General features: G+C 42.1%; 2 protein-coding genes across 2 annotated transcripts in view; one reads left to right on the top strand and one right to left on the bottom strand.

Annotated features, from left to right (window-relative positions):
• Positions 1–2,497, top strand: part of scpep1 (serine carboxypeptidase 1) — a 23,902-nt gene extending 21,405 nt beyond the window's left edge. The window contains exon 13 of the mRNA XM_037688812.1: positions 2,239–2,497. Coding sequence (XP_037544740.1) covers positions 2,239–2,301 — 63 coding nt within the window. The 3' untranslated portion in view covers positions 2,302–2,497. The remainder of the gene's footprint in view (positions 1–2,238) is intronic.
• An 8,516-nt stretch (positions 2,498–11,013) lies between these two features.
• Positions 11,014–27,991, bottom strand: part of engase (endo-beta-N-acetylglucosaminidase) — a 52,248-nt gene continuing 35,270 nt past the window's right edge. The window contains exons 7-14 of the mRNA XM_037689386.1: positions 27,589–27,760; positions 27,400–27,506; positions 27,193–27,304; positions 21,907–22,094; positions 14,522–14,655; positions 14,354–14,453; positions 14,159–14,270; positions 11,014–11,569 (exon numbers count right to left, since the gene is read on the bottom strand). Of these exons, the coding sequence (XP_037545314.1) occupies positions 11,168–11,569; positions 14,159–14,270; positions 14,354–14,453; positions 14,522–14,655; positions 21,907–22,094; positions 27,193–27,304; positions 27,400–27,506; positions 27,589–27,760 (1,327 nt within the window). The 3' untranslated portion in view covers positions 11,014–11,167. The remainder of the gene's footprint in view (positions 11,570–14,158; positions 14,271–14,353; positions 14,454–14,521; positions 14,656–21,906; positions 22,095–27,192; positions 27,305–27,399; positions 27,507–27,588; positions 27,761–27,991) is intronic.

Here is a 27,991-nt window from a genome sequence, read left to right as displayed (position 1 = left end):
ACGAGCCGCGAACAGCTAAACGAGCCGCGAACAGCTAAACGAGCCGCAAACAAATTAACGATACAAACTCTAAAACAAAACAACAACAAAAAAACACAACAGAGAAATTCTGCAATCACAGAAAATAGAAGAAACATACAACCAACAAAACAGCAAACAAACGCTGCAAACTCACTCCTCAACATGGAAATGCACCAGACCAGGAGGGGGACTGGACCAAGTCATCTGGGACCGGATCCTCTATAAATACAGCAGAGCTGCCACTTTTTAAAGTTATAATACGTAATATAATAAACCATAATATTTCATAGTATGCCAGGATATTTAAAATCTCTCAACTAAAGAGAAGTTTTGGTAACGTTAGGAAACAAAAAGTAGCTACTGTTCAAGGAACAGATAGAAAATGAAACTTTGGTTAGACAACGGCTTTAAATCATGTCATTTGATATTTCATAAGAAAACCAGAAACATTAACATAAATATAAACAAATAGCATTAGAGAAATGTTGCCACATTGTGAAATGTTTCAGAATTAGGGGGGTCGGGGTCACAAAACAAGCAGTGAGTCCAGCAGAGATGATTTGTCACATTCTACGAGCTCCCAATAATTGTAGTCTGCAGTCTGTGTTTATAGAACTGATATTATTGTTTAACTAGGCCTGTTACAATAACAAATTTTGCTGGGCGATTAATTGTCTCAGAAATTATTGCGATAAATTATAATATTGTTTGAAATTTAACAATAATTGATAATTATTGTCAAATGTAAGAAGAAATGTTGGTTAATTTATTTTGAGTGTAGTACCTTTTTTGACCACTAGATGGCAGTATAAAACAGTTTGAACAGAAGGATGGATAATGAGGGAGCGAGCAGCCTCTTTAAGAAAAATGAGAGGGAGGCCCCTTGACATGACATGGGCTGTCTCTTTTTGGTTCTCAAAATGGCGGACGCTTGGTGTGGTTTGAGCTCTTAAGCATAGCATTTTTCACACAACGCTTTTAATAAACAGTAAACAAGTTCTCAGCTTCTTTAAAAAAAAAAAAAAAAAACTTTTTAGACGAAGGCACGGGTTTCAACTGTGAATTTTGAAGCACGACAAGACGGAGGTTTTTTCCCCGAGATCGGCCTGTTAGCTTAGCTCGTAGCTTAGCTTCTCAGGTTAGCTGCTTTTAACGATCCAAAAATGTGATTTTTGGATCGTTAAAACAGATTTTATAGACAAAGGGAGGGGTCAGTGAAGAGTTAAGCGTTTTATCATCCAGTGTCTTCAGTAGAAAGAGAGACACGAAGAAACGATAAAGCTGATAAATGAAAATGAGGTCGATAATTTTCATTTGTCATGTGATTGATTTATTGTTTATTGCAACAGGTCTATGTTTGATCAGCATAAAGGGCCTCGAGCAGTTTACTAAACAGGCTGTTATTCAAACTACATTTCTAAATATTTTCAACAAAGTTCACTAATCTTTATGAAGTAAACATTTACTACCCAACACCAAAATATTATGGATCCATTAGAACAGAAAATATGTTCTTAACATACTCTTGGTACCAAAACAGACATGTTTAGGATTCTGTTGTAATAATTGCTGGTTGCTGCTTCTTAAGACAATTACAGACTAAAATAACCAGAAAACATTTCTCTTTAAAATAAAATACTTTGAAGCTTCAAGTACTCTGTGCACATTGAACTCTTAAAATAAAACACGTTTTGGTCAGTGGCTGCTCAGATAGAAAGTGTTTACAGTGGGAGGGGGTCTGGTTCCAGATGTGGTCCAGTCCCCCTCCTGGTCTGTTTTGAGGAGTGAGTTTGCAGCGTTTCTTATTTGCAGTTGTTCTGATGGTTGTATGTTTCTCCTTCTGTTCTCTGGTTGTACATGGTTTATGTTGCAGCGTTTTTCTGTTTCATTTGTTTTTGTTGTGGAGTTGGCATCATTCGTGTTTGCAGCTGTTCGCTTGGAAACATTTTTTTCCTGCTCATAACTTCTGATGCACTCGAGATGATTTAACCAAACCTGATACACGTGCATCATCACTAGTGTTGCGTAATTTTTTCATGACCCCAGCTCCAAGGTCAAGGTCAAGTGTTGCACATGGTGTGTTTGTGGTTGTCTCCGGTTGTGCTGCATGTTGGCTTCACTCCCTCTCATCGTCTTGTCAGGCAGTAAATTTTCCTGAGTTGTTCTGGAAGTCATTTTGACGCAGTGTTCAGTCATGTTTTGTGTTTTTTGTTCCAGATCCCGTCAGACCAGGGAGCCATGGCCTTACAGATGCTGAAAATGATCACGCAGCAGGACTGATTGACCCGCTGCACCACCGGGAGCGCTTTGACAATCACAATAATCCTTTAACCTTCCTCATCTTTCTGTTTGTTTTCTTGTGACACCGTTTCACATATCAGTTATATTTGATTATAGCCTTTTATGAACAAATCTGAAATAAATCCTGACACAGGGCTGATGTTTTGTACAAAATGCAGATGTTCTTTGAACATGTTGATGCACAGATTAATTAAAGTAAAACTTGAAGCGTAGACTCAGACTGTGAGGATGAATGGAGTTCAGTAAACACATTTACAGGCTGATGGAGGAGGACGTCCCTGAACTATCGTCCAATAAGAAGACATCAGACAATTTAATGAGGTAGAAAACTTAGTCCTGATTAAGTCAAGTTCTGCTGGATGAATACAGTCGTGGAAAAAAGTCCTCTTTCAGGGAAAAGTGCAAACTTTGATGTGTAGCAGGACATAATACAGATTATTTGGTCTTTACCAGGTTTTAAAGTTATTCAAATTGACAAAACACCAATCAGATTGTTTATTAAGCTAAAAGGAAACAACTGTTAAAAAACATTACATCCACATCTCGCTCTGCATCTTTTAGAACCTCCTTCAGCAGCAGGAATGGGTTTCTTCAGGACTGTTGGTCTCGTGGTGTTGAAGGAAGTTCGGCTGCTCATCAGAAACAAACTCAAAGAACTGAAGCAAAGTTTTTAAAGAAGAGTGGGCCAAAATTTCTCCAAAACCATGTTAGAGACTGAACAATACTGAGTTAACTATAGACCTGTCGCAATAAACAATAAATCAATTAATCGCATGATAAATGAGAATTATCATCCTCATTTTCAATTATACCATACCATTTTATTTATAGAGCACTTAAAACAGCGACAAGGCCAACCAAAGTGCTGTACAGACTAGAGGATGACATTTTTTCTGGAGTACCGTGGGTCACGTGATTCCGGCAGGACCGGAGTCAACCTCATTATAACTCACATGACCGGGACGTGACCGAACTGAAAGTTAACGGGAGCAGACAGGAGCGGGAACCGACCAATAACTAAAAATGAAACAAAACAAAACCAAAAAACGGCGCAGCTATTTTGTAGTTTTCCTTCAGTAAGCCTTCACTTTAACACAAGTCAACCATTTTTACTCTGGACCAGGATTGGGACAGGACAGGATTATTTCTGTGGGACCAGGACAGGAGTAAAAATCCACTCCTGTGTCATCCTTTAGTACAGACAGAACAACAGATAACACACAAAGCAAAATACAAAATGAGGTAAATCGGAATATAGACATAAAAACGATGCAGATAATGACAACAAACCAGTGTGGAGCGTACAGGTTCAAAATACAGATCATTTGGTGATGAAAGCCACCGAATAGTAGTGGGTTTTTAAACGGGACTTGAAAACCGAGAGGGAGGGGGCCTGTCTGATAAGCAGAGAGGTAACTCGTTCCAAAGTCTTGGTCCTGCTAAGAGAAGGCCCTGTCACCTCTGCGCTTAAGACGAGTTCCTGGAACTGTGAGGAGCAACAGGTCCGCTGACCTCCGGGAACGTGGTGGGACATACGGTTGTAGCAGATCAGAGAGATGGAGGGGGCGGGCAAAACTGTTCAGTGATTTGTAGACATACATGAGTATTTTGAACTGGATTCGAAAGTGAACCGGTAACCATTGCAGTGAGGCCAAAACTGGTGTAATGTGCTCTCTTTTGCCTGTACTGTTTAAAAATCGGGTTGCTGCATTCTGGACCAGTTGTAGTCGTGCAATGGAGGTCTGACTGATACCAAACAGGAGTGAATTGCAGTAATCAAGCCTAGATGTAATGAATGCATGTATTACTGTCTCCAGGTTATTTTTGGACAGTATGGGCTTCAGCTTAGACAGCCGCCTCAGTTGGAAGAAACATGATTTAACAATCATATTTACATGATTGTTAAGTTTCAGGGAAGGGTCCATTATCACTCCCAGATTAGTGACTCTTTGTTTTTCTGACAGGGTTAGAGCGGAAAGGTCGATGCAGTGGTTTGTGATCGTGTCGTTGGGAGGGAACAACATGACTTCAGACTTCTTTTCATTGAAACTTAAGAAGTTTAAAGCCATCCAGTCCCTGATGTCAGCCAGGCAGTCGAGCAGCGGTTGAATAGAGCATGTACCATTGTGTCTTAGGGGGAAGTAAATTTGACAGTCATCGGCATAGAAGTGGAAGGGCATGCTGTGTTTCTGGAAAATGCACCCGGCATAGAAGTGGAAGGGCATGCTGTGTTTCCGGAAAATGCACCAAGCGGCAGCAGGTATAAAGAGAATAGGAGGGGACCCAGGATGGACCCCTGCGGAACCCCCCATTTAAGCTCTGCCTCTGCGGAACTAAAATCCTCGATGGAGACACAAAAGGATCTGTCAGGGAGGTAAGATCTGAACCAATTGAGGGCTGACCCTGTGATGCCCACCCACTGCTCTAACATAGCAATGAGGATCTCATGGTCGATGGTGTCAAAGGCGGCTGTGAAGTCCAACAGGACAAGCAGCACAGAATCACCAGTATCTGTGGATCGGAAGATGTCGTTAAAGACCTTCAGCAGGGCAGTTTCAGTGCTGTGGAGAGGTTTAAAGCCAGATTGGAATAGCTCTAAGATGGTGTGACCTTCCAGGAAGCACTTCAACTGGGATTTGACTATTTTCTCCAGTACTTTAGAAACAAATGGGAGTTTGGAGACAGGCCGGAAGTTGGATATGACTGAGGGGTCAAGGTTTGGTTTTTTTCAGGAGAGGCTGGACAGCAGCATGTTTAAAGGATTTTGGCACCACGCCAGTGGATAAACTGTTTACTATGGCAAGAATGGACGGACCTAGAGTGGGAAAAACCTCCTTTAGTAGTCGAGGGGGGACCACATCAAAGGGGGAACCAGAAGGTTTCAAGCTGCACATGACCTGCTCTAGAGAAGACAGAGTGATGGGTTCAAAATGGTCAAATAGAGCTACAGATTCAGGTGGGATGGATGGGTCATGAGTTGGAGGGGAAATGAGAGCCCGGGTGGTCGCAATTTTTTCCAAAAAGAAATGTAAGAATTTGTCGCACAGCTCAGTCGAGGCTTCCAGAGGTGATGGTTCAGTGAGGTGGAGAACAGAGTTTAGGGTGGAGAAGAGAACACGTGGGTTGCGAGAGTTTGAGGTAATTCTATCAGAAAAGTATTTGGATTTAGCAGCTTTCACTGCTTTCTGATAACGACACCAACTCTCTTTAAGTATTTGAAAAGAGACCTGCAGCCTGTCTTTCCTCCATTTGCGCTCCACCCTCCTGCATTGCTGCCTAACGGCCTTGGTGACGTCACTCAGCCACGGTTCTGCTTTGAGTTTTGATTTTTTGGTTTTAATAGGCGCAACATGATCCAGAGTCTTTAAGCAGACAGAGTTGAACTGGGATGTCAGCTCCTCAGTGGTGGTGAGAAACACCGGGGGCTGAATTATCATTTCAGAGTTATAAACATCTGTGAAACGTGCAGCAGTGAATTGTTAATAGCCCGGGTGCTACATGCAGGAATGCACGACTTAGGAGTTAGATGGAGGAGGGTGAACTCAAACTGGACTGGCATGTGGTCTGAAAAAACATCATCACCAATAACAAGATTATTAACAGTCACATCAAGGTCCAGTGTATGTCCGCGCTCTTGGGTGGGACCGTTTACATGCCAAGTTAGATTAAATGAGTCCAATAAATCTAAAAAGTCCTTAACAAAGGGCTTCTCCAGACAGCACACATGCAAATTAAGGTCCCCAATAATGAAAACGTGCTCATATTTTGGTGTGATTTCAGCCAAGAAGTCAGAAAACTCATTTATCAATCAACCTTTATTTAGACAGGTAAATCCCATTGAGCCTCGAGGACTCATTTACAAGAGAGACCTGATTTCAACAAAGAAAGATGACAACAATGGACAACAGCAACAACAATAAACAATTATAAAAAGTAATACTGCAGGTTTTTTTTTTTTTTTTTTACAAATAGGATGGCTAAAAGGAAAAGGTAACAAAAAAAAAAACAGCTAGATTCTAAGGCAAATGTAGAAAACTAAAAACAGGAACATGTCTGCATTGGTCCCTGCCAGGAGTCCAACAGATTCTTAAAGCCACTTAGAGAGGTCAAGATCGAGAGCTTCAAATCTTTTTGTAAGATATTCCAGGAAACAGGAGCGGAGTAGGAGAAGGCCCTTTTGCCTAGTTCAGTCCTCATTGAGGGAACACTGCAGGTAATAATGTCCTGAGAGCGCACTCCGTAGCTGCACTCACGCAGAGACATGTAGGAGGAGATGTATGAAGGCAACAGACCAAGAAGTGATTTAAAGATGAAAATATACCAGTGAGAGAGTCTGCGTGAAGTTAATGATGTCCAGTTAAGCAGTGAATACAGGGTGCAGTGGTGGGTACGATAATCACAGCCAGTTATGAATCTTAGTGCACCATGATAGACAGAGTCCAACATCTGCTGGGTTCTTGTAGGAGCGTTCATGTAAATAATGTCACCGTAATCAATGGAGGTAAGGAAAGTCACAGATACAAGGCGTTTTCTAGCATTCAGGGTTAGACAGGATCTGTTTCTGAAAAAGAAACCCAGTTTAACTTTCAGTTTCTTTACCAAGTTTTCCACATGGAGCTTAAAAGAGAGATGTGAGTCGACCAAGATACCCAAATATTTATAGGAATCAACAAACTCAATGGGGACACCATTTGAGGATAAAATCGGAGGAAGAACTGCTGGGACCAACTTCCTATGTGAAAAAAGCATCCCTTTGGTTTTGTCGAATTTATGAAATCGATTTATGAAATCCTTAGATCGAGGTGGGCAGTAGACGAGTGCAAATAAAGTCTGAGGTGAATGTCCGAGTTCAAAGACGCTCAGCTCAAAGCTGGCGCGGGAAAGTGGGATGGGCAGTTGTTTACAGTCAAAAAAGTTGATTTGAATAGTTAATAATCCACCACCGCGCCAGCCTGATGGCTGTGGTGTGTTAAAATACAGACAGTTCGGTGGCAATAATTCCGACAAGGCGCTGGACTCACCCGGAGACATCAAAGTCTCTGTGATGCACAAAAAGTCTAACTCGTGCTCTTGAAAGTAGTCCCTAAGGATAAAAGTTTTGTTGGTAACAGATCTTGCGTTGACCAACACATCTGGATACTGTCCGAAGTGGAGCCAGCAGCGGTGGAGTTAGCGCGCGCCATTGGCCGCAGGTTTTCAATAACAGCCCATCCAGGTCGGTCCGAGCGGTGCACTGGCCGACAACTCCCATTGTTTACCTGGTCCGGGCACGCGGGAAGCTGGCGATGGAAACCATGACCACCAGCTGAAGAGGAAGATGCAGCGCACAGGGCTTTAAGCTTCACCAGCCGCCCAGCACGTTTTCCCCGGCGTCTGAAGCGATGTCTCCGGGCAGGCAGGTGAGGAGCGCAGCGGAGGTAAAATGGCACGTCCGCCAAGAGGGGGGGGAGGGGGGGGCAGAGGTACGCTGATAATGGTCCAAATAAGCGACATCGGTGGCAGAAAAACAAAGATCCAGAAGCTGTTGTCTGTCATACATCAGGAGTGAATTTATGCCACAGATAAAAAACGAACAAAAGAAAAATAATCCGAACAACATCAGCAGAGGTGGATTGTAAGCCATGTACACGGGCGCCATCTTACCGGAAGTCCTTTCTATTTAAAGCTATTTAAAGAGCTTCTATATAAACGTTTCTATTTAAGCCAGCGAGTCAGAGTCTTTATTTAAATTGTCCACATTTTGTCACATTTCAACCACAAACTCCATGACAGAGCAACAAACAACAAAAATGATGCAAATACAAATAAAAACCTGAAGTGTTGCGAGTGCTTTACTCTGATACTCAGGACAACCAGCTGCCTGTACCTGATCAGTAAATGGAGTCCAAACAGCATCATGAAGACCAAGGACCACACCAGAGGTTAAGGCTCCCACAAACTCGCATGTACTTCAGTCTACAGAGGTCCACGTGTACTGGATTGGACTCGAAGCGGACACCTGAAGGGCATGTCCGTGCAAAGATCAAGTTTTACGACTGTGTACACGTACTCTGTGTCACTCAACAAACTGTCCGGTGACGGACTGTTTTGTATGCAACACCAATGAGGCAGCTGTGGCTGAGTGGTTAGAGCAGTCGTCCTCCAATACAAGAGTTGGGGGTTCAAATCCACCAGCAGCCACATGTCGAAGTGTCCCTGAGCAAGACCCTGAACCCCTCGATGCCTCCGATGTGTGTCTCATCAATGTATGAATGTGATAAAGCACAGATTAGTCTCTTTAGAATAATTTGTTCAATTAGCTTTGTAGAGATCTAGTATAGAGCTGTGTGAATGGGTACATGAGGCACAGATTGTTGTAAAGAGCTTTGAATATCTTGATTAGATAGAAAGGTGATATAAAAGTACAGTCCATTTATTAAACTCCCCTTCTTCATCCCTGATCTGGTTTAATGGCCTTTTCTTTAGTTTTTTTTTCCCCAAGAGGCAACAATCTCTTCCTCCTCCATTGACTCCATGACTGAAATTGTGAGAAATTAAGGAATTTGTCACGAGAGAATTAAAATCAGGTCCAGCGTGGCTGCAGGAGGGTCTGGAGATTTCCTGGTGGTATGGTTTAATGTGTGGACTGCAGGGCCAGTGCTCCCCGTTTTATTTTTTTATAAGTTTTTATTAACAGCATATAAACACAGAACACCGCTGCCACTTGCTTTCGTTTTTTTTGCGACCTGTCAATCAATCCAGTAGGCATGTCAGCAAATGACCAATCGGCAACCTCAATTTGTCCCGAAGGTAAACGCCTCTTGCCTGCGGAGCTGGTCTGCAGCCACTCAGGGTGGACGCTCGAGTATGAAGTCTCAACCGTCTGCGGACAGTTTCTGCGCAGCTCACGGTCCGCCCAAGTCTGTGGGAGCATTTAGGTTAAACAACTTCTCTGTTTAGTCAGTCATCTGAAAACAGACTTCATCTGGAGTATAAAGAGCAGCTTGGAGTGAAATGCTTCATTTTACCCAGTTGGAGTTGATGGCTCCCAGTTGTTCTTTAATATTTCGGTCTCAGATCATGCTGTGCCATAGCACGGTACATTGTTATAAAGGAACATCCATCCATGATGTGAGCGTGATGACTTCATAAATAACGGAGGTACAGACGTGCATTTGGGGTGTGGCTTCCTCTAGGCATGCAGGTGCATCTCAAAAAATTAGAAATGGTGACAAAGTTCAATATTTTTTGTCCATCATTTCAGAAAGTGAAACTCAAATGTTACATAGATTCATCACACAGAGTGAAATATTTCATCCTTCATTTCTTGTAGTTTTGATGATTATAACTTACAGAAAATGAAAAACTCAACTTCAGTGTCTCAGTAAATGAGAATGATCCAGAACCAGCTGTTGGTACCTTTGTCAGTGTGGACCGGTGTCGAGTCCTGCTGGAAAATGAAACCAGCATCTCCATAAAGTTCGTCAGCAGCAGGAAGCATGAAGAGCTCTGAAATGTCCTGCTAGATGCTGCGGGGACTAAACCCAGTGGACCAGAACCAGCAGAGGACATGGACCCGAACCATCACTGACTGGAAACTTCTCTCTGGACTTCAACAGCATGGATTCTGGACCTGTCCACTCGTCCTCCAGACTCTAAATATGATAAATTAATTTTCATGTGACAAGAGGACATTGGACACTGAGAGACAGTCCAGTTGTTTGTGTCCTCAGCAGGTAAGACACTTCTGATGTCTGTGGTTCAGGAGTGTCTGGACTTGAGGAATGAGGGTTTGTAGCTCGTGTTGAGGAGTCCATCAGCTGATCAGGCAGTGACACCAGGAGTTTACAATATGAACCTCTTCATGATATTCTCATTTTCTGACACTCTGGATTTTAGTTTTTCATTATTTGTAATTTATAATCATCAAAATTGCAAGAAACAAAGTCTTGAAATGTTTCACTCTGTGTAATGTTTGTGTTTGTTATGTTTCACTTTCTGAAATGACTGACGGGACAAGAAAATGTGATTGCAGGTCACCCATTGTTCAGATAACAAGAATGAGAGGAGGTTGCAGCTCTGTGTCTTCTTGAGGTCCCTGATCCACACAAGGGCCAACCCACAAACCGATCAGGTTCCAGGAGCCCTCAGGGTGGGGGCCTGTGTGTATCAGGGTATAATGGCACAGCCCCACTAGAACCAGAGTCACAAGGATGGGTCAGAGGATCCATTAATCTGAACAGGACATTCTTATGTGCAACAAATCCTAATAGCCTTGGGTTCACACGTATCAGATGTCTTTAAGTTTTAAAACAAAACACCATGTTCATGAAACAGACTGACAGGACTATTCAACTGGTGGTCCGGGGGTCAAATCTGGCCCACGGATGAGCTGAGGTCTGCCCACCAATGGGTTCATTATAAACTAAAACTAGATTTTAAACCATAAAACAAACTTAATGACAATAACTGCTGGATGTCCGGCCCCTGAGCTGCTGGCTTTCAGGAAGTGTGGCCCCCTGAGCAGTTTAGTTGAACAGTCCTGCTTTGAGGTGTTAAGGTCCCAGGGTTTGATGCATCACTGTACAACTCAGTAACAAAGAAAAAGTGATTTCATTCTATCCCGACAGGCTCTTCACGGTCATTGTGATGTGTATTTTTCAGCCATGACGATGCTGTGCAGAAGTTCCAGACAGACTCAGACATAAAAAGCCTGCAGCCTTTTCCACTACATTCCTGCGAGAAAATCATTTCAATCTATTAATGAGAAGAAAGACTTCAGATAAAGTGCCGCAGCTGAGACCGGTCCAGTTCTTGACTGCACCAACGTCTCTGGTGAAACAGCCAAAGCATCTTTGTGTAAAATCTATTGTGCAAAGTCCTCAGTGTAGCTGAGCTGCCTTCTTCCCCACAGGTGTTCAGGAACTTGGAAGCCATTCCTCATCACTGGTTCCACGAGCAGCTCAACCAGGCCGGGTGGTTCTGGCACAACCAGCTCCGTCACCCTGAACACGTTTGAGTAAGCCTTGCTCACCAGCTCCAGTGGACCCGGAGGGATTCGAGGATCGGGGCCTCTCAGCCGACGCCAGTACACCCTGAAGTGGCGCACAAGTTGGAGCGGATAGTTCCAGCGCAGGGTGGCGTTCAGGCGCAGGAGGGGGGATGCACCCTCTGGTGATGAACCGGCACCGCGCATCCAAACAACATCGTTGATGCACAAACCCGCAACAGCAAGGGGGGGTCCCTGCAGACCACCTACATCCAGCACCTTACAGAAACAGACCAGAGACATGTTGGGGGTGAGAGGGGGGTCAGAGTTTAAACTGATCAATTATCAGATTGATTTATCAGATAAATAAAAATAGTTTATGATAAAAAGGACCATTTAAGATTTGAAGTGAGTAATCTGTGAATGAAAGAAACAACTTGTCATCAGCTTCATGGAAGGAACGCCTGCCTTCCACGCTAGAGGTGTAAATTAAGATGATCCTATGTGGAGGAATGACAGAGTGACAAATGTTTAAGGTAAACCTTGAAAACAACAACATGCGTGTTCTCATGTAAGATGTCATGCTCAGAGCATGTGGTGAGGATCACTCTTCACTACCACCACAAAGTTGGTCCCAATTTCTGTCAAATGTACAGTTATACCCAGACTTGTGCTGCCCAGTCTCAGTTTGCTGTGAAAACCTGTCCAGTGATTCATGAGTTATTTTGCTAACACAGAAAGCACAGAAGATGGAGTGAGATGGAGGATAAACCAGTGTGGTGACCCCTGAAAATGGAACAGTCCAAAGAAGGGGAGCTCCTATTAAAATGTTTCTGAATGTCAGCGCTCATCGTGTGTGTGGATCAGTCTGAGCTGCACACACTGAACCTCAAGATCAGTCAAATTCACTGAGTTAGAGGCAACGGTGTGTTTCTGAAGGTCACACGACTGTGGCAGCCATCTTATACTGGCTGAACGTCAGAAGTTAATCATTTGGAGACGATTAATTCCTGAAAGTTTCATTAAAATTGTTCTAAAGGTTCATATGTATATATATATATATATATATATATATATATATATATATATATATATTTCGAAGTCCTATTCTGTATCTTGTTACTTGTTTGTATGACGTGCGCTGCCGCCTGTTCTTGGCCATGTCACCCTTGTGAAAGAGTATTTTTTAATTTGGTTAAATAAAGTTTTTTTTTTTAAAAAGTTTTTAGTGAGTTTCCCTCCTTAGTCCTTTCGATCCCTGCCGTGTGCGACGTCTGACCCTCGCGCCAACTCTCACGACTTATGGTCCAACCAAGCAGCTAAAAAAACGGTCGTGAGTACAGTAAACATAACCAAGTCCATGCTCAATAATCCAGGTGTACAATCCAACATTTTTCAGTCAGGTCATCTTTTTAGTGCTGAAACATTTCGCCTTCGATCCGGAAGGCTTCATCAACGTTTCAGCACAACAAAAGAAACTGTCCAGATGACCTGACTGAAAAATGTTGTACAGCAAACATATGTAAAAAGTTAAATCTGGTCCTCTGGACATTCAAAAACAAAATAAAGCAAAACAACAACAAAAAAACAAAAAAAGTAGAAACGTTTCGTCTTTCATCCGAAAGACTTCCTCAGTCTGAGGTGCTGTATTCTCTCTCTCCGAAACACTGAGGAAGTCTTTCGGATGAAAGACGAAACATTTCTACTTTTTTGTTGTTGTTTTCTTTTGTTTTTTGAATGTCCAGAGGACCAGATTTAACTTTTTTTAGATTTTTCTACCTGGATTATTGAGCATGCATCAGGACACAGTAAACACAGCTCCACCCAGATCAAATGATGTGCCTCTTATAAAGCAGCATCACTTCACTGCTGTCACTTTGTGCACATGCAGTGTGTTCATGCTGTTGATACACTCAGCAAGTTCAGAGGGTTCAGATCACTTGAGCTTTCTCCACTGTCGCTGGCATACAGCTCCATCTTGAATACACTCTCCTGCCTGTGCCCGGTCCCCGGTGTGACATCACCAGCCTGAAGTTATCAGCAATGGGCAGCTGTGGCTGAGTGGTTGGTGCAGTCATCCTCCAATGCGAGAGTTGGGGGTTCAAATCCACCAGCAGTCACATGCTGAAGTGTCCTTGTGCAAGACACTGAACCCCTCACTGATGTGTCCCATCAGTGTATGAACGTGATAAAGCACTGATTAGTCTTTTTATAGGTATAGTAGAGTATGAATGGGTGAATGAGGCACAGTGTAGGGTTTCTGGGGTCTGGTCCTGTCTTTAGTGTTCACCTCAGTGTTCCTCCTCTCTGTGTTCCAGCTCTGTCTCACCTGTGTCCAATCTAATCACTGCAGGTGTCTGTCACTTCACCTTCGTCAGTGTCTGTATATATTCATCCCCTTGATGTCTTGTCAGTGTCTCTGGATTGTCCTTCATCGGGCTTTATGGATCTGTCTTCCTTCGTGTCCTCCTCTAAGTAAGTTAGCTGCCCCGTCAGAATCTTGTTTTGTTTATTTAGTTAATAAACAGTTTTTACTTATTTACTGGAGTCTCTCGGCGTCTTCCTGCACATGGGTTCAGACACGTGCAGCAGATCATGGTACACAGATTGTAGTGTAAACCACTTTTAGTATCTTGATAAAATAGAAAGTCGTTATATAAGTGCAGTCCATTTACCATTTACCATGTGCTCGGGTGTGACTGGTTTGTTTCTTTTAAGGATTTGTTAACACTTGTGCAGCCCGAATGCAAAAAACATACAACAATCATCTCTGACAGTGATGACCCCTTAAGAGCACTTGGGACTACAACGGTGGGTGTTGGACTTTAAATAATGTACGTTGTAGGACATCTATCATTACTCTCTCACCATTATTTCTCCAAGCCTGCAGCTGAAAGGCTCGTCCCGAGGTGCTCCTTCCCGCTGAATAAGAACACAAACTTCTCTGAGAAAGCAGCCATGAAGCTCCAGCTGCGAACATCTGCCCAGAGAATCAGTGACAGAACAGAGTCAAATTAAATCAAAATGAACTGAGCTGTTACTCAGCAGTGAGCAGCCCCTCACCTTAAAGTCCAGCCATCTGGATTCAGGTTTCCACACAGCTGAGAAAACTGGCTCACTATCTGGTGCCCTTCATCCAGAACCTCAGGGGAAACACAGGGAACTGCAAGATACAGGAAAAATATTAACAAGAGTTTTGCCACATAAACTTTCACCTGTCCATCCAGTCACCTGTCACTTCCTGGGTGTCAGCATGAGTGGCGTTTATCGTCTTCAGCTGCAGCGAGACTGTGATCCCAGCAGAGGCCTTGTAGACCAGAGTCACCAAAACTTTAGAGTCCAGAGGTACTTGGAGAGAGAAGATCCTAGAAAATACAACAATAAAAGAAGGCCTAACGTTCCTTGAAGGAATGCATATCACCCACCAACATCCATGTCAGGGGTTTCAATGAAGATCGTCTTGCAGATGTTGGACTCTGTCTATCATGGTGCCCTAAGGTTCATAACTGGCTGCAACTATCGTACCCACCATTACACCCTGTATTCACTGGTTAACTGGTCATCATTAACTTCACACAGACTCTCTCACTGGTATATTTTCATCTTTAAATCACTTCTTGGTCTGCTGCCTTCATACATCTCCTCCTACATGTCTCTGTGAGAGTGCAGCTACAGCGTGCGCTGTCAGGACATTATTACCTGCAGTGTTCCCTCAGTGAGGACTGAACTAGGCAAAAGTGCCTTCTCCTACTCCGCTCCTGTTTCCTGGAATATCTTGCAAAAATATATGAAGCTCTCGACCTTGACCTATCTAAGTGGCTTCAAACATCTGTTAAGTTCCTGGCAAGAACCAATGCAGACATGTTCCTGTTTGTGGTTTTCTACTGACTGAGCCATTTTGGCGTTGAGTTTCCTAATAGAAATATATTTAGAGTATCTCAATAAGGCGCTATATAAGTACAGTCCATTTACCATATATTTAATTCCTTCATAACAATGTTCATTTTGAAATTTGCTTCAGCATACTTGGACTTGTAATAAATGTATGTATACATACAAACCAGATTCCAAAAAAGTTGGGACACTAAATAAATTGTGAAAAAAAACTGAATGCAATGATGTGGAGATGACAAATGTCAATATTTTATTTGTAATATAACATAGATGACAGATCAAAAGTTTAATCTGAGTAAATGTAACATTTTAAAGGAAAAATATGTTGATTCAAAATTTCACAGTGTCAACAAATCCCAAAAAAGTTGGGACAAGTAGCAATAAGTGGCTGGCAAAAGGAAATTGAGCATATAACAAACAGCTGGAAGACCAATTAACACTAATTAGGTCAATTGACAACACGATTGGGTATAAAAAGAGCTTCTCAGAGTGTCAGTGTCTCTCAGAAGCCAAGATGGTAAGAGGATCACCAATTCCACCATTGTTGCACAGAAAGATAGTGCAGCAATACCAGAATGGTGTTACCCAGCGTAAAATAGCAAAGACTTTTAAGTTATCATCATCAACCGTGCATACCATCATCAAAAGATTCAGATAATCTGGAACAATCACTGTGAGTAAGGGTCAAGGCCATAAAACTCTACTGGATGCTTGTGATCTCCGGGCCCTTAAACGTCATTGCACCTCAAACAGGAATGTCACTGTCAAGGAAATAACAGAATGGGCTCCGGAATACTTCCAGAAAGCATTGTCAGTGAACACAATCCACCGTGCCATCCGCCATTACCAGCTGAAACTCTACAGTGCAAAGAGGAAGCCTTTACTAAGCAAGCTCCACAAGCTCAGACGTTTGCACTGGGCCAGGGGTCATTTAAAATGGAGTGTGGCAAAATGGAAGACTGTTCTGTGGTCAGATGAATCACGATTTGAAGTTCTTTATGGAACACTGGGACGCCATGTCATCCGGACCAGAGAGGACAAGGATAGCCCAAGTTGTTATCAACGCTCCGTTCAGAAGCCTGCATCACTGATGGTATGGGGTTGCATGAGTGCTTGTGGCATGGGCAGCTTGCATGTCTGGAAAGGCACCATTAATGCAGAGAACTATGTTCAGGTTCTAGAACAACATATGCTCCCATCTAGACGTCATCTCTTTCAGGGAAGACCCTGCATTTTTCAGCACGATATTGCCAAACCACATTCTGCAGCAATCACAACATCATGGCTACGTAGGAGAAGGATCCGGGTACTGAAATGGCCAGCCTGCAGTCCAGATCTTTCACCTATAGAGAACATTTGGCGCATCATAAAGAGGAAGGTGCGACAAAGAAGGCCCAAGACGATTGAACAGTTAGAGGCCTGTATTAGACATGAATGGGAGAGCATTCCTATTTCTAAACTTGAGAAACTGGTCTCCTCTGTCCCCAGACGTCTGTTGAGTGTTGTAAGAAGAAGGGGGGATGCCACACAGTGGTAAAAATGGACTTGTCCCAACTTTTTTGGGATTTGTTGACGCCATGAAATTTCGAAACAACTGATTTTTCCCTTAAAATGATACATTCTCTCAGTTTAAACTTTTGATCTGTGATTTGTGTTCTATTCTGAATAAAATATTAGATGTTGGCACCTCCACATCATTGCATTCAGTTTTTATTCACAATTTGTTTAGTGTCCCAACTTTTTTGGAATCCGGTTTCAAATTCAAATTCAAATTCAAAAATACTTTATTAATCCCAGAGGGAAATTATTTGTTGTTGTAACTCATTATCCTCATTTCATTAAGATATGTTATAGATACTGATGGCTGTAGACAGGAAGAATCTCTTGTAAAGGTCCATCCCACAGTGCATTCTAAGAAACTGGCTGCAGATGCCGTCTGATCCATTCACCCAGACTCGGCTGGCCTCTCGGTTCCTCTCGGGCTGTAGGACCGTCCGAATGCTGGGCAGAACTCCACCCAGAGAGATGGCCACTCCTCCCAGCAGTCTGCCAAGCTCCTCGTCAATGCGGACAGCCAACTGTAAGTGCCGAGGGACGATCCTGTCCTTCCACTGTCATGAGCCATCTATCCTGCTAGTTCCAGGATCTCAGTGATCAGGCACTCTAGCACAGCTAGCAGGTAGATGAGAATACGTCCACAGAACATCCTTTTCAACTCACTTGAGAATTGAGGCTGTAGCTGAGATATTATTTGAGTTTTTGAGATGTCAATCAGCTGCTGTTGGTTGTAGAAAACTACCTTGTTGCCATGGTTACGCATTATAACAAATGTCCAAGACTAAAAAAGTTTCAGTAAAAATCCTTCCAGCTTCACAGCATCCGATACCAGAGGAAACAATCATCCAAAAAATGTGATTTACATCCAGAAAAAGAGGAATTAAAGTTTCCAAAAGCAAAATCTCAAAATGAAAGTAACAGAGCTGCTCCAACATGCAGCCACCTTGAGAGGCGCAATTCTAGAACATGGACTTGTAATACATGTATGTATATATGCATACATGAACTTGTAATACATGTATGTATTTGGCCTGTCACGATAACAAAATTTGCTGGGCGATTAATTGTCTCAGAAAATACTGCAATAAACAATTTGACAATAATTAGAAATTGTCAAATTTAAGAAGAAATGTTGGTTAATTTTGTGTGTAGTACCTTTTTGACCACCAGAATGCAGTACAAGACTGTTTGAACTGAAGGATGGATAGTGAGGGAGCGAGCAGCGTGTCTCTTTAAGAAAAATAGGAGGGAGGCCCCATGACATGACATGGGCTGTCTCTCTTTGGTTCTCAAAATGGCGGATGCACGATGTGATTCGAGCTCTTTAGCATAGCCTTTTTCACACAAAGATTTTAATAAAAAGTCAGTGAACAAGTTCTCAACTTATTTTTGCAGAGAAAAACAAATTTTTACACAAAGGCACGGGTTTCAACCGTGAATTTTGGAGCTTTGACAAGAAAAGTGCAGCTGTGGATGAGTGGTTAGAGCAGTCATCCTCCAATGCAAGAGTTGGGGGTTCGAATCCACCAGTAGTCACATGCCGAAGTGTCCCTGGACAAGACAATGAACCCCTCATAGTCTCCGATGTGTGTCCTATCAGTGTATGAATGTGATAAAGCTCTGATTAGTCTCTTTAGAATGATTTGTTCAATTAGCTTTGTAGAGATTTAGTAGAGTGCTGTATGAATGGGTAAATGAGGCACAGATTGTTGTAAAGCGCTTTGAGTATCTTGATCAGATAGAAAGGCGCTATATAAGTACAGTCCATTTACTATTTACAAGACAGAGGTTTTTTTTCCCAAGGTCGGCCTGTTAGCCTAGCCAAGCTTAGCTTCTCAGTTAACTATCCAAAAATGCAATTTTGGATCATTAAAACAGATTTTAAAGAGAAAAGAAAAAGGGAGGGGTCAATGAAGAGAACCTGAATTGAGCCTTTTTGTCATTCAGTGACTTCAGTCGAAATATGAAGAAACGATAAAGCCAATAAATTAAAATGAGGTCTATAATTTTCCTTTATCATGCGACTAATTGATTTATTTGTTATTGCAACAGGTGTCTTAAATTGATTCAGTTCAGTTCAATATGGGGAAAACTGCAGCCATAGCAACTGGCCAGAAGACCATCATTGATACCCTCCATAGGATGGGTAAGCCACAAAAGTTCATAGCTAAGGAGGCTGGCTGTTCATAGAGTGCTGTGTCCAAGCATATCAATGGAAAGTCTAGTGGAAGGGCAAAATGTGGCAGGAGAAGATGCACCAGCAAAAGAGATGACCGTGGGCTTCAATGGATTATCAAACAGAGAAGATTCCAGAATCTGGCAGAGATCCAGAAAGAGTGGAATGAGACGGGAGTCACAGATCAAAAACCACCACATTCAGACGCATCCAAGAGATGGGCTACAACTTTCGAGTTCCTCGGGTCAAGCCACTTCTGAACCTGAGCCAGCGAAGGGAGCGTCTCAACTGGGCTAAGGAGAAGAAGGGCTGGACCGTTGGCCAGTGGTCCAAGGTCCTCTTTTCCTATGAAAGTAAAGTGTGCATTTCATTGAGAAATCAAGGTCCAAGGGTTTGGAGGAAGAAGGGTGAGGAACAGAACCCATACTGCTTGAGGTTCAGTGTGAAATATCCACAGTCAATCATGATTTGGGGTGAAATGTCTGGTGCAGGTGTTGGTAAACTCTTTCTTAAATCCAAGGTCACCACAACAGTCCACCAGAATGTTTTAGAGGACTTCATGATTCCTTCAGCTGAGAATCTGTATGGAGATGCAGATTTCATCTTCCAGCAGGACCTGTCCCCTGCCCATGCCACCAGAAGCACCAAAACCTGGTTTGATGCCCATGCCACAGTGCTTGACTTTCCAGCCAACTCTTTGGACCTAAACCCCACTGAGAAACTATGGAGTATTCTCAAGAGGCAAATGAGGGGCACCAGACCCAACAACAAAGAAGAGCTCTCAATGCCACGTCGCATCGAGGCAGTGATTAAGGCAAAGGGATTCCCAACCAAGTATTGAAAATTGATAAATCGCTTTGAAAATACCATATTTTTATTTGATTTGTTGTGATCCTAATTTCTTTCTTTTTTCTGCAAAAACTGAGTAGTAGTGTGAACTGATTTCTTCACAGTATTCTAATGTTTTGAATTCCTGTTTTTGTGAGTTTCATGAGCAAGAAGCTCAAATTATGTAAAAATAAACAAATAAATACTTGACATAGTTTAAATTGTGGGTCCTGAATCTATCATCTATTAAAGATTAACTTTTTGAATGGAATTATGGAAGTTAAGCAACTTTTCCATTATATTCTAATTTTTTGGAAAGGGTCTGTATTTATATATACATACATGGACTTGTAATGTATGTATGTACTTTATATATACATACTTGGACTTGTAATACATGTACAGGTGTATACATACATACATGGACTTGTAAACTGGTTGACCCACTATGTAAGGTGCTATTTATAAGACTGAGTTTGTTGTGTCTCCTCGGCCTGATGACGTTTTCTGGATGAAAGATGAAATGTTTCAATAAAAATAAACCGTCCAGAGGACCTGACTGAACTTTGTTGGATTATTTACTTGGAGTTGCATCAGCATATTTACCGTTTTTTCTTCTTACACTACTTTTACCTTTTACATATTCTGCTAGTTTTAGCTTTAAACCAGCCTAATGCTTCTTTTAGCTTCTAACTACTCTTTGGATATATTTAATTTTTAGTTAACATTTTCTACTTTTGTCTTTTGGTTAGCATTTAGCTACTTGTAGCTTTGAGTTGGTCTTATTAAAACTTAAAACTTCCCAGGACATCCTTGTAAAAGAGATTAATAATCTCAATAGATTTATTTCTGTTAAAATTCAATTCAATTCAAAAATACTTTATTAATCCCAGAGGAAATTTATTTGTTATTGTAACTCATTATCCTCATTTCATTAAGAGATGTTATAGACACTGATGGCTGTAGACAGGAAGGATCTCTTGTAAAGGTCCATCCCACAGTGGATCCTAAGAAACTGGATGCAGATGCCATCTGATCCATCCACCCAGACTCGGCTGGCCTCTCGGTTCCCCTCGGGCTGTAGGACTGCCCGAATGCTGGACAGAGCAATGGCCACTCCTCCCAGCAGTCTGCCGAGCTCCTCGTCGCTGTGGACAGCCAACTGTAGGTGCTGAGGGACGATCCCGTCTTTCCGCTGTCATGAGCTGTGTTTCCTGCTAGTTCCAGGATCTCAGTGGTCAGGCATTCGAGCACAGCTGGCAGGTAGATGAGAATGCGTCCACAGAACATCCTTTTCAACTCACTTGAGATTTGGGGCTGTAGTTGAGATATTATTTGAGCTTTTGAGATGTTAATCAGCTGCTGCTGTTGTAGAAAACTGCCATGTTCCCATGGTTACGCTTCATAACAAATGTCCAAAACTAAAAAAGTTTCAGTAAAAATCCTTCCAGCTTCACAGCTTCCGATACCAGAGGAAACAATCATCCAAAAAATGTGATTTACATCCAGAAAAAGAGGAAATAAAGTTTCCAAAATCAAAATCTCAAAATGAAAGTAACAGAGCTGCTCCAAGATGCAGCCACCTTGAGCAGCGCAATTCTAGAACAAATAATAAAGGTGAATAAAGGTTTAAATAAAAATTATATGTTTAACATTTGGAAAGCTTTTTGCCATTTTTAGCTTCTAGCTAGCCTTTTGATTGTCTAAGCAAGTCTTTCAGTGTATTCTAGCTAGCTTTTAGCTAACCTTTCACTATTTGCACAGCACTTTGGCCAATGGTGTTGTTTTCAAAGTGCTTTATAAATAAAGTTGTATTGTATTATATTGTTTAAGTTCTAGCTGCTCCTTTTAATTGTTTTAGCTAGTACTTGTACTATTTTCTAGTTAGCTTTAAGCTAGCCTTTTGCTACTTTTATTTAATGGTTTGCTCCTTTGGACTCAGCAAGTGTTCTGCTTCTTTCAACTCAGCACTTAGCATTCACTGCATTTTCACTAAAGACTTTTAGTTTCTCTAGTTTCATTTTAATAACAACTTATAACCACCTTTTTGTCCTGTTCTAACTAAAACTGAAATTTCTACATCAATGTAGAAAATCAAGACTCAGATGAATGTGGATGCTTGGTCTATATGAGTGAAGAAGAGAAACAGTTCCACACATACTTGGCTGTAAGTGGAGAGTTTTGAGCTGCAGGTATGGTTCCCTCCAGCAGCAGCGAGCTGCCTCCATTCCAGGCGTCCTTCGAGCAGCTGGAGCTCCTCAGGATGCACCGACCCTCCACTTCCTGGCTGTAGTACAGAGGCTGGACCTCCTGAGCAGTCAGATTGAACCAGCTCCTTTCAGTCTCACACTACCAGCAACAAAAAGAAGAAAAACAAGTTGTACTTACTTACAAGATGATGTTGTGAAGCAATCGGATCACAAGTTCACGTTCTGAATCAGTCATTATAGCGTGGTTTGTATGCAGACTCATTGTTCACTCTACTGTTTCTATTTAGTATATTCCATGTGTTTTTCCAGACTCACAACCTTCTTCATACTTTGGACCGTTTTATACATTCACAAAAACTTTCGACTCAATCAGAAACTGTGCTGTGACTTCAGTTTTGTAAACTTTACTTTTTGAATTTTTATTCACAAACAACAGAAATACACTGAAGTATCCTCAAATCCTACAAAAACATTATGCTGCTACTTTGAGCTACTAGATTTATACATTTAGCTTTCAGCTGCAATTTTGCTACATTTAGTTCTGAGTGACAGTTTAGCCAATTTTAACTTTTAGCTATTTTGCTCATTTCAGCTTTGAGCTACAATTTTTTCCAATTTTAGCTTTCCCAAATAGATTTGCTTATTTTGCTTTTAGCTATGGTTGTTACCATTTTAGTTTGGTTCTCCTGGATTTCTCTTTAACCATTCAGTTTCTGCTTCTTCAACCACTTTCAGCAGTCATTCAGAGCTCAGTGTACACATGGCATTTTCACAAAAATAATACACATTTTCTAGTTAACGGTACTAGTTTGTTAAAAAAGTGTCCTGTTGCACAGCTATAAAAAGTGCTAACCATTAAAACATGTAGCTTGATAGAGATGAGTGTGCAACAGCATCTGTAGTAGTATGTTGCAGAACATAAACAAAATTCACAAAGATGTTTGATAAAAAAATCTAGTGTTATTTTGGAGAAACGTGGAAACCCAGCTCTCTTTGGAGATCTTCAGCTCAGACAGAAGAAAACCGTCATCAGAATCTTCTGTCGCTCACAGTTAATTACATTTCAGGATCGAATGTACAGTTGATGTGCAGTGCCTGTTTTATATGAGGCTTACTTTTCAGTTTGTGTTTCTGTCTGCCTCGCATTAACACAGCAGACATGGAGTGTGTGGTTACCATGGTGACATTCTGAGCTGCTGGCAGCAACTTTGGCATTTCTTTTAATAAGGGTTCTCATTTTACTTTTTTTTAAAACAGTTCAAACGTCAACATGTAGGTAAGCTTAAATTATTACAAAGTTATGGTATAAAGTAGGGCAGCACGGTGGCGCAACTGGTAGAGCTGCTGCCTCTCAGCGAGAAGGTCCTTGGTTCAAACCCCGGTCCAGGGGCCTTTCTGGGTGGAGTTTGCATGTTCTCTCCGTGCATGCGTGGGTTTTCTCCGGATACTCCGGTTTCCTCCCACAGACCAAAAACATGCATGTTAGGCTGACTGGTGACTCTAAATTGTCCCTAGGTGTGAGTGAGAGAGTGAATGGTTGTCTGTCTCGTTTGTCTCTATGTGGCCCTGTGATGGACTTGCGACCCCCAGGGTGTACCCCGCCCCTCGCACAGTGATTGCTGGACATGGTCACCAGCGACCCCCGTGACCCAAAATGGAATAAGCGGGTAAAGATAATGGATGGATGGATGGATGGATGGTATTAAAGTAAAGTTTTGTGTACGACCTACACTGGTAATAATAATAACTTTGAATCAAAGTAACTAGATTACTACTAGGGGTGCACCGGTTGCAGTTTCATGGCCGATCACCGATTTCTAAAAAGTCGGACCTGCCGATTCAGATTTTGTTTTATAAGCGACACTGTCAGGTGTTATAAGGTCACAATGCACCTTTAATTTTTTTTATCTTATTTGATTTAAAAACAACAATATCCTAAAAACTATACAAACTTGTTTTAACTGGCCATGAGGTAGTGCTCTGAAAAATAAATGAATTTCAGACAATTGTTGTTAAAACTAAAAAAAATCGGTAAAATCAGTTTCTCGTGTAAGTATCGGCTGATCTCTGATCTCCAAAAATTAGGTCAATCTGGGCCGATAAACCGGCTGATTTATCATGCATCCCTAACTACTATAGATTCCTTTAACCACTGTGTTGTTTGGGGGTAAAATGAGCCAAGTATTTGACCAACATGAGGTAACGTATAAACCTGAAGCACATTAACAGGGAAACAGAGAACACTACAACCCGTACTCACTGACTGTTATATTGAGCAGAGTTTATTTTGGGTCCCCTATGTTCACCTGGTTCAGAACACGGTGGCAGTGTGTGTGTGCTGACTTCAGCCCTCATGTTGTTTTGGAAACAGTGACAGTAGTTGTAATGTTGATGGTGACCACAGAGTTTTGTGTCATTTCATCCTCTATTCTAACTTCACTGGATTGCAGGGCTCAGTCATAAAATACTTGTTAGTCATTTCCATGAGTCTTTATGGAAATAAATATTCCATAAACCAAAAAAGGCCAAACAATTTAACATAGAATCATCTTATGATGAGAAAGGATAGCTTTTGTCAAGCCTTGTAACTAAAGGCATGTGCAGTCTCATAATGCAAGATCTTGCTGATGTGTTGGCCCTCACAGTGTGTGTTGGGAATGACTCGGCTACTACCACAGAACTTTAGCTCAGTACTTGTAGAAAGTTATTTTAGTTAGTTAGCTAGTCACGAGCAATGATGACTAGTTGTTGTGCCCATCTTGGTGTTACTCTAATAGTTTGTTTATTGTTCATGTGATCAGTTTAACTCAAACTCAAAAATTAACAAAATTATAATGTATCCATACACTATACTCACATATAATAATTTTGTTGATATACCAAAAATGAATAATAAATTAATAAAAAGGTTATGCCGATGTCCTCGTTGCTGAAGGATTTAAATAGTGAATGTAGTTTTCGAGGGCAGTACGGTGACACAACTGGTAGAGCTGCTGCCTCTCAGCGAGCAGGTCCACGGTTTAAATCCTGGTCCGGGGACCTTTCTGGGTGGAGTTTGCATGTTCTCTCCGTGCATGCGTGGGTTTTCTCCGGGTGCTCCGGTTTCCTCCCACAGACCAAAAACATGCATGTTAGACTCATTGGTAACTCTAAATTGTCCCTAGGTGTGAGTGAGAGAGTGAATGGTTGTTTGTGTGTCCCTGTGATGAACTTTGCGACCTGTCCAGGGTGTACCATGCCCCTCGCACAGTGATTGCTAGACATGGGCACCAGCGACCCCCGTAACCCAAAATGGAAGAAGCGGGTAAAAGATAATGGATGGATGGATGCATGAAGTTTTCAAGATGAGTGCTTTTCTGGACTGGAACTGGACAGGGAATGCAGGGAAACCTTAATGTTTTTGGTGCAAGATATTTAAGTGGGTAGGAGGTATACTGTGTAGAAGAAGAGAAGGCTTTTCTTTTCTTGATTGAGGCAGGGCAGAGTGGCAGATCCTGGCAAGTGGAGGAGCAATTTTATCCATGAACAGGTGCGATGGTGGAGCCAGAGGGTGGCCACTGGTGGCCATGGCCACCATAGATAAAGCTTCAACCCCCACCTCCACCAAATCATTTGAAGAAACTAAACTTTTAGGCAATATAAAAATTAGGAAGCAAAGTTTCCTCAAATGAAAAGGGCTGGCCGGTTTGCACACATATGGTGGTGGACATCTTGGATTTTGACGTGGCAATCCATCCATCCATCCATCCATCCATTTTCTTTACCCGCTTATTCCATTTTGGGTCACGGGGGTCGCTGGTGCCCATGTCCAGCAATCACTGTGCGAGGGGCGGGGTACACCCTGGACGGGTCGCAAGTCCATCACAGGGCCACATAGAGACAAACGAGACAAACAAACATACACTCTCTCACTCACACCTAGGGACAATTTAGAGTTACCAATCAGCCTAACATGCATGTTTTTTGGACTGTGGGAGGAAACCGGAGTACCCGGAGAAAACCCACGCATGCACGGAGAGAACATGCAAACTCCACCCAGAAAGGCCCCTGGACCGGGGTTTGAACCAAGGACCTGCTCGCTGAGAGGCAGCAGCTCTACCAGTTGCGCCACCGTGCTGCCCGACGTGGCAATCCATTTTTTGATAATGAACTTTCTTACTTTTAGATGCAGTCATAGACCAAAATGGAAGTAAATGGACTGTACTTGTATAGCGCCTTTCTATCTGATCAAGATACTCAAAGCGCTTTACACAACAATCTGTGCCTCATTTACCCATTCATACAGCACTCTACTAGATCTCTACAAAGCTAATTGAACAAATCATTCTAAAGAGACTAATCAGAGCTTTATCACATTCATGCACTGATGGGACACACATCAGAGGCTATGAGGGGTTCGGTGTCTTGCCCAGGGACACTTCGACATGTGACTGCTGGTGGATTCGAACCCCCAACTCTCGCATTGGAGGACGACTGCTCTAACCACTCAGCCACAGCCACCCCAAGCCAGTACCTCACTTGTTTTTCAAGTTATCATGCTCACAACGAGCGAACGGACGGTGGATATTTCCAATTCTTCCTCGTCACTTTGTGATGGGGACGAATAAAAATCCAGTGTCCAACAGCGAGTAAGGAGTATGAAACTTGTGCGATCCTACCTCTGTACAATCCAGGTTAAGTTTTCATTAAAAACTGTCCAGTGCATCATGAGATATTTTGCTAACACACAGACAAGGTTGACTTTAACAGTTAATGCCAAGGTTTTAAGCAAAAAAATTCAATAAAACTTTCAGAGATAAATTATTAGATGTCCACCTACAACTTTAACAGTCAGTCTAATTCATGATGGCTGCCACAGCTGATCAACATTAGCCAACATAAACATGGCGATAACTAAGTCAGTGTTACAGGTACTGAATGAAACTTTGATGTAGTAGTAGCTGAGAGTCATTCACAAAACATGCTCACACACTGTGTGAAAGGTTTGACAGAGAAGGCTACAACTTCATCATTTCTCAAAGTAAGATGATTGTAGTCTAAAAGTCTAGCATGAAAGATGGCAGCCTATATTCAGTCCTTTAGAGAATACTATGCCTTTAGCTGGTTAATCTGGTGTTCCATGGATGTTCTTGGCTATGTGGCCCAGGGTTTGGAATGGATAGCAAGGATGACTTTGAAGCAAACAAGTTTGGATCTACTGAGCTTATGTCCACCTGTTTCCTCTACCATGTGAGTACCTGTCCTCTCCAGTAGATTGCCTTCCCAAAGCCCTGGCAGAAGGAGGAGACGAAGGGCAGATGTGAGACTGGATGGTGGATATACAGGTAATCTGACAAAAGAGCCCAGAACCTGAAGAACACGGAACAGCATATCAAGCCCAGTGTTTCTGTGTGTTTACATTATCACCCATTTCTCATAAGAGTAAATATTGTTGCTTCTCTCACTTGTCTTGATTCTTGCAGAATTCACTTCTATCACTGAGGGTCTCGTAGACCCAGCCTGGAGCAAAGATGGCTGCAGAGAAGTTGTGCTTTCGAATGAGTTCCAGAGCCTAAAGACAACCACAACAGGACCATCTTTAGAAATAACACTTTTCAGAGACAACTCCATGTTGAACAGTGAATTACCAGTACCTTGTTTGTTTCAAATTTTCCACCAACCACCTTTCCTCTAGCAAACACATCAACTCCTACGTAAATGTCTGCCTGGCGGCCTTGGAGCTCAGAGTAGTTCTTCATCCCCTCCAAGTTCTCCTCTGTCCAGTTGTAGTTGGTGAAAAATCCATCACAGGCATCAAAAAACATTCTGTAGTGGAGGATTGAAAAGGTTAGATGTTCCAAGCAGAGGAAACTTTGACACCATAATTTATATTCATCAGCTCAACAAACCAAACTATGGGTTGAGTTTTAAGGGGGAAAAAAAGATGTTATACATACACACACACACACACACACACACACACACACACATATATATGTGTGTGTATGTATGTATGTATGTATGTATGTATGTATGTATGTATGTATGTATGTATGT

Source organism: Nematolebias whitei, chromosome 15 (genome assembly GCF_014905685.2).
Source record: "Nematolebias whitei isolate Nwh7 chromosome 15, NemWhi1, whole genome shotgun sequence".
Lineage (NCBI taxonomy): Eukaryota > Metazoa > Chordata > Actinopteri > Cyprinodontiformes > Rivulidae > Nematolebias > Nematolebias whitei.
The sequence above is the reverse complement of the archived record's forward strand: the minus strand, read 5'-3'. Positions and strand labels throughout refer to the sequence as shown.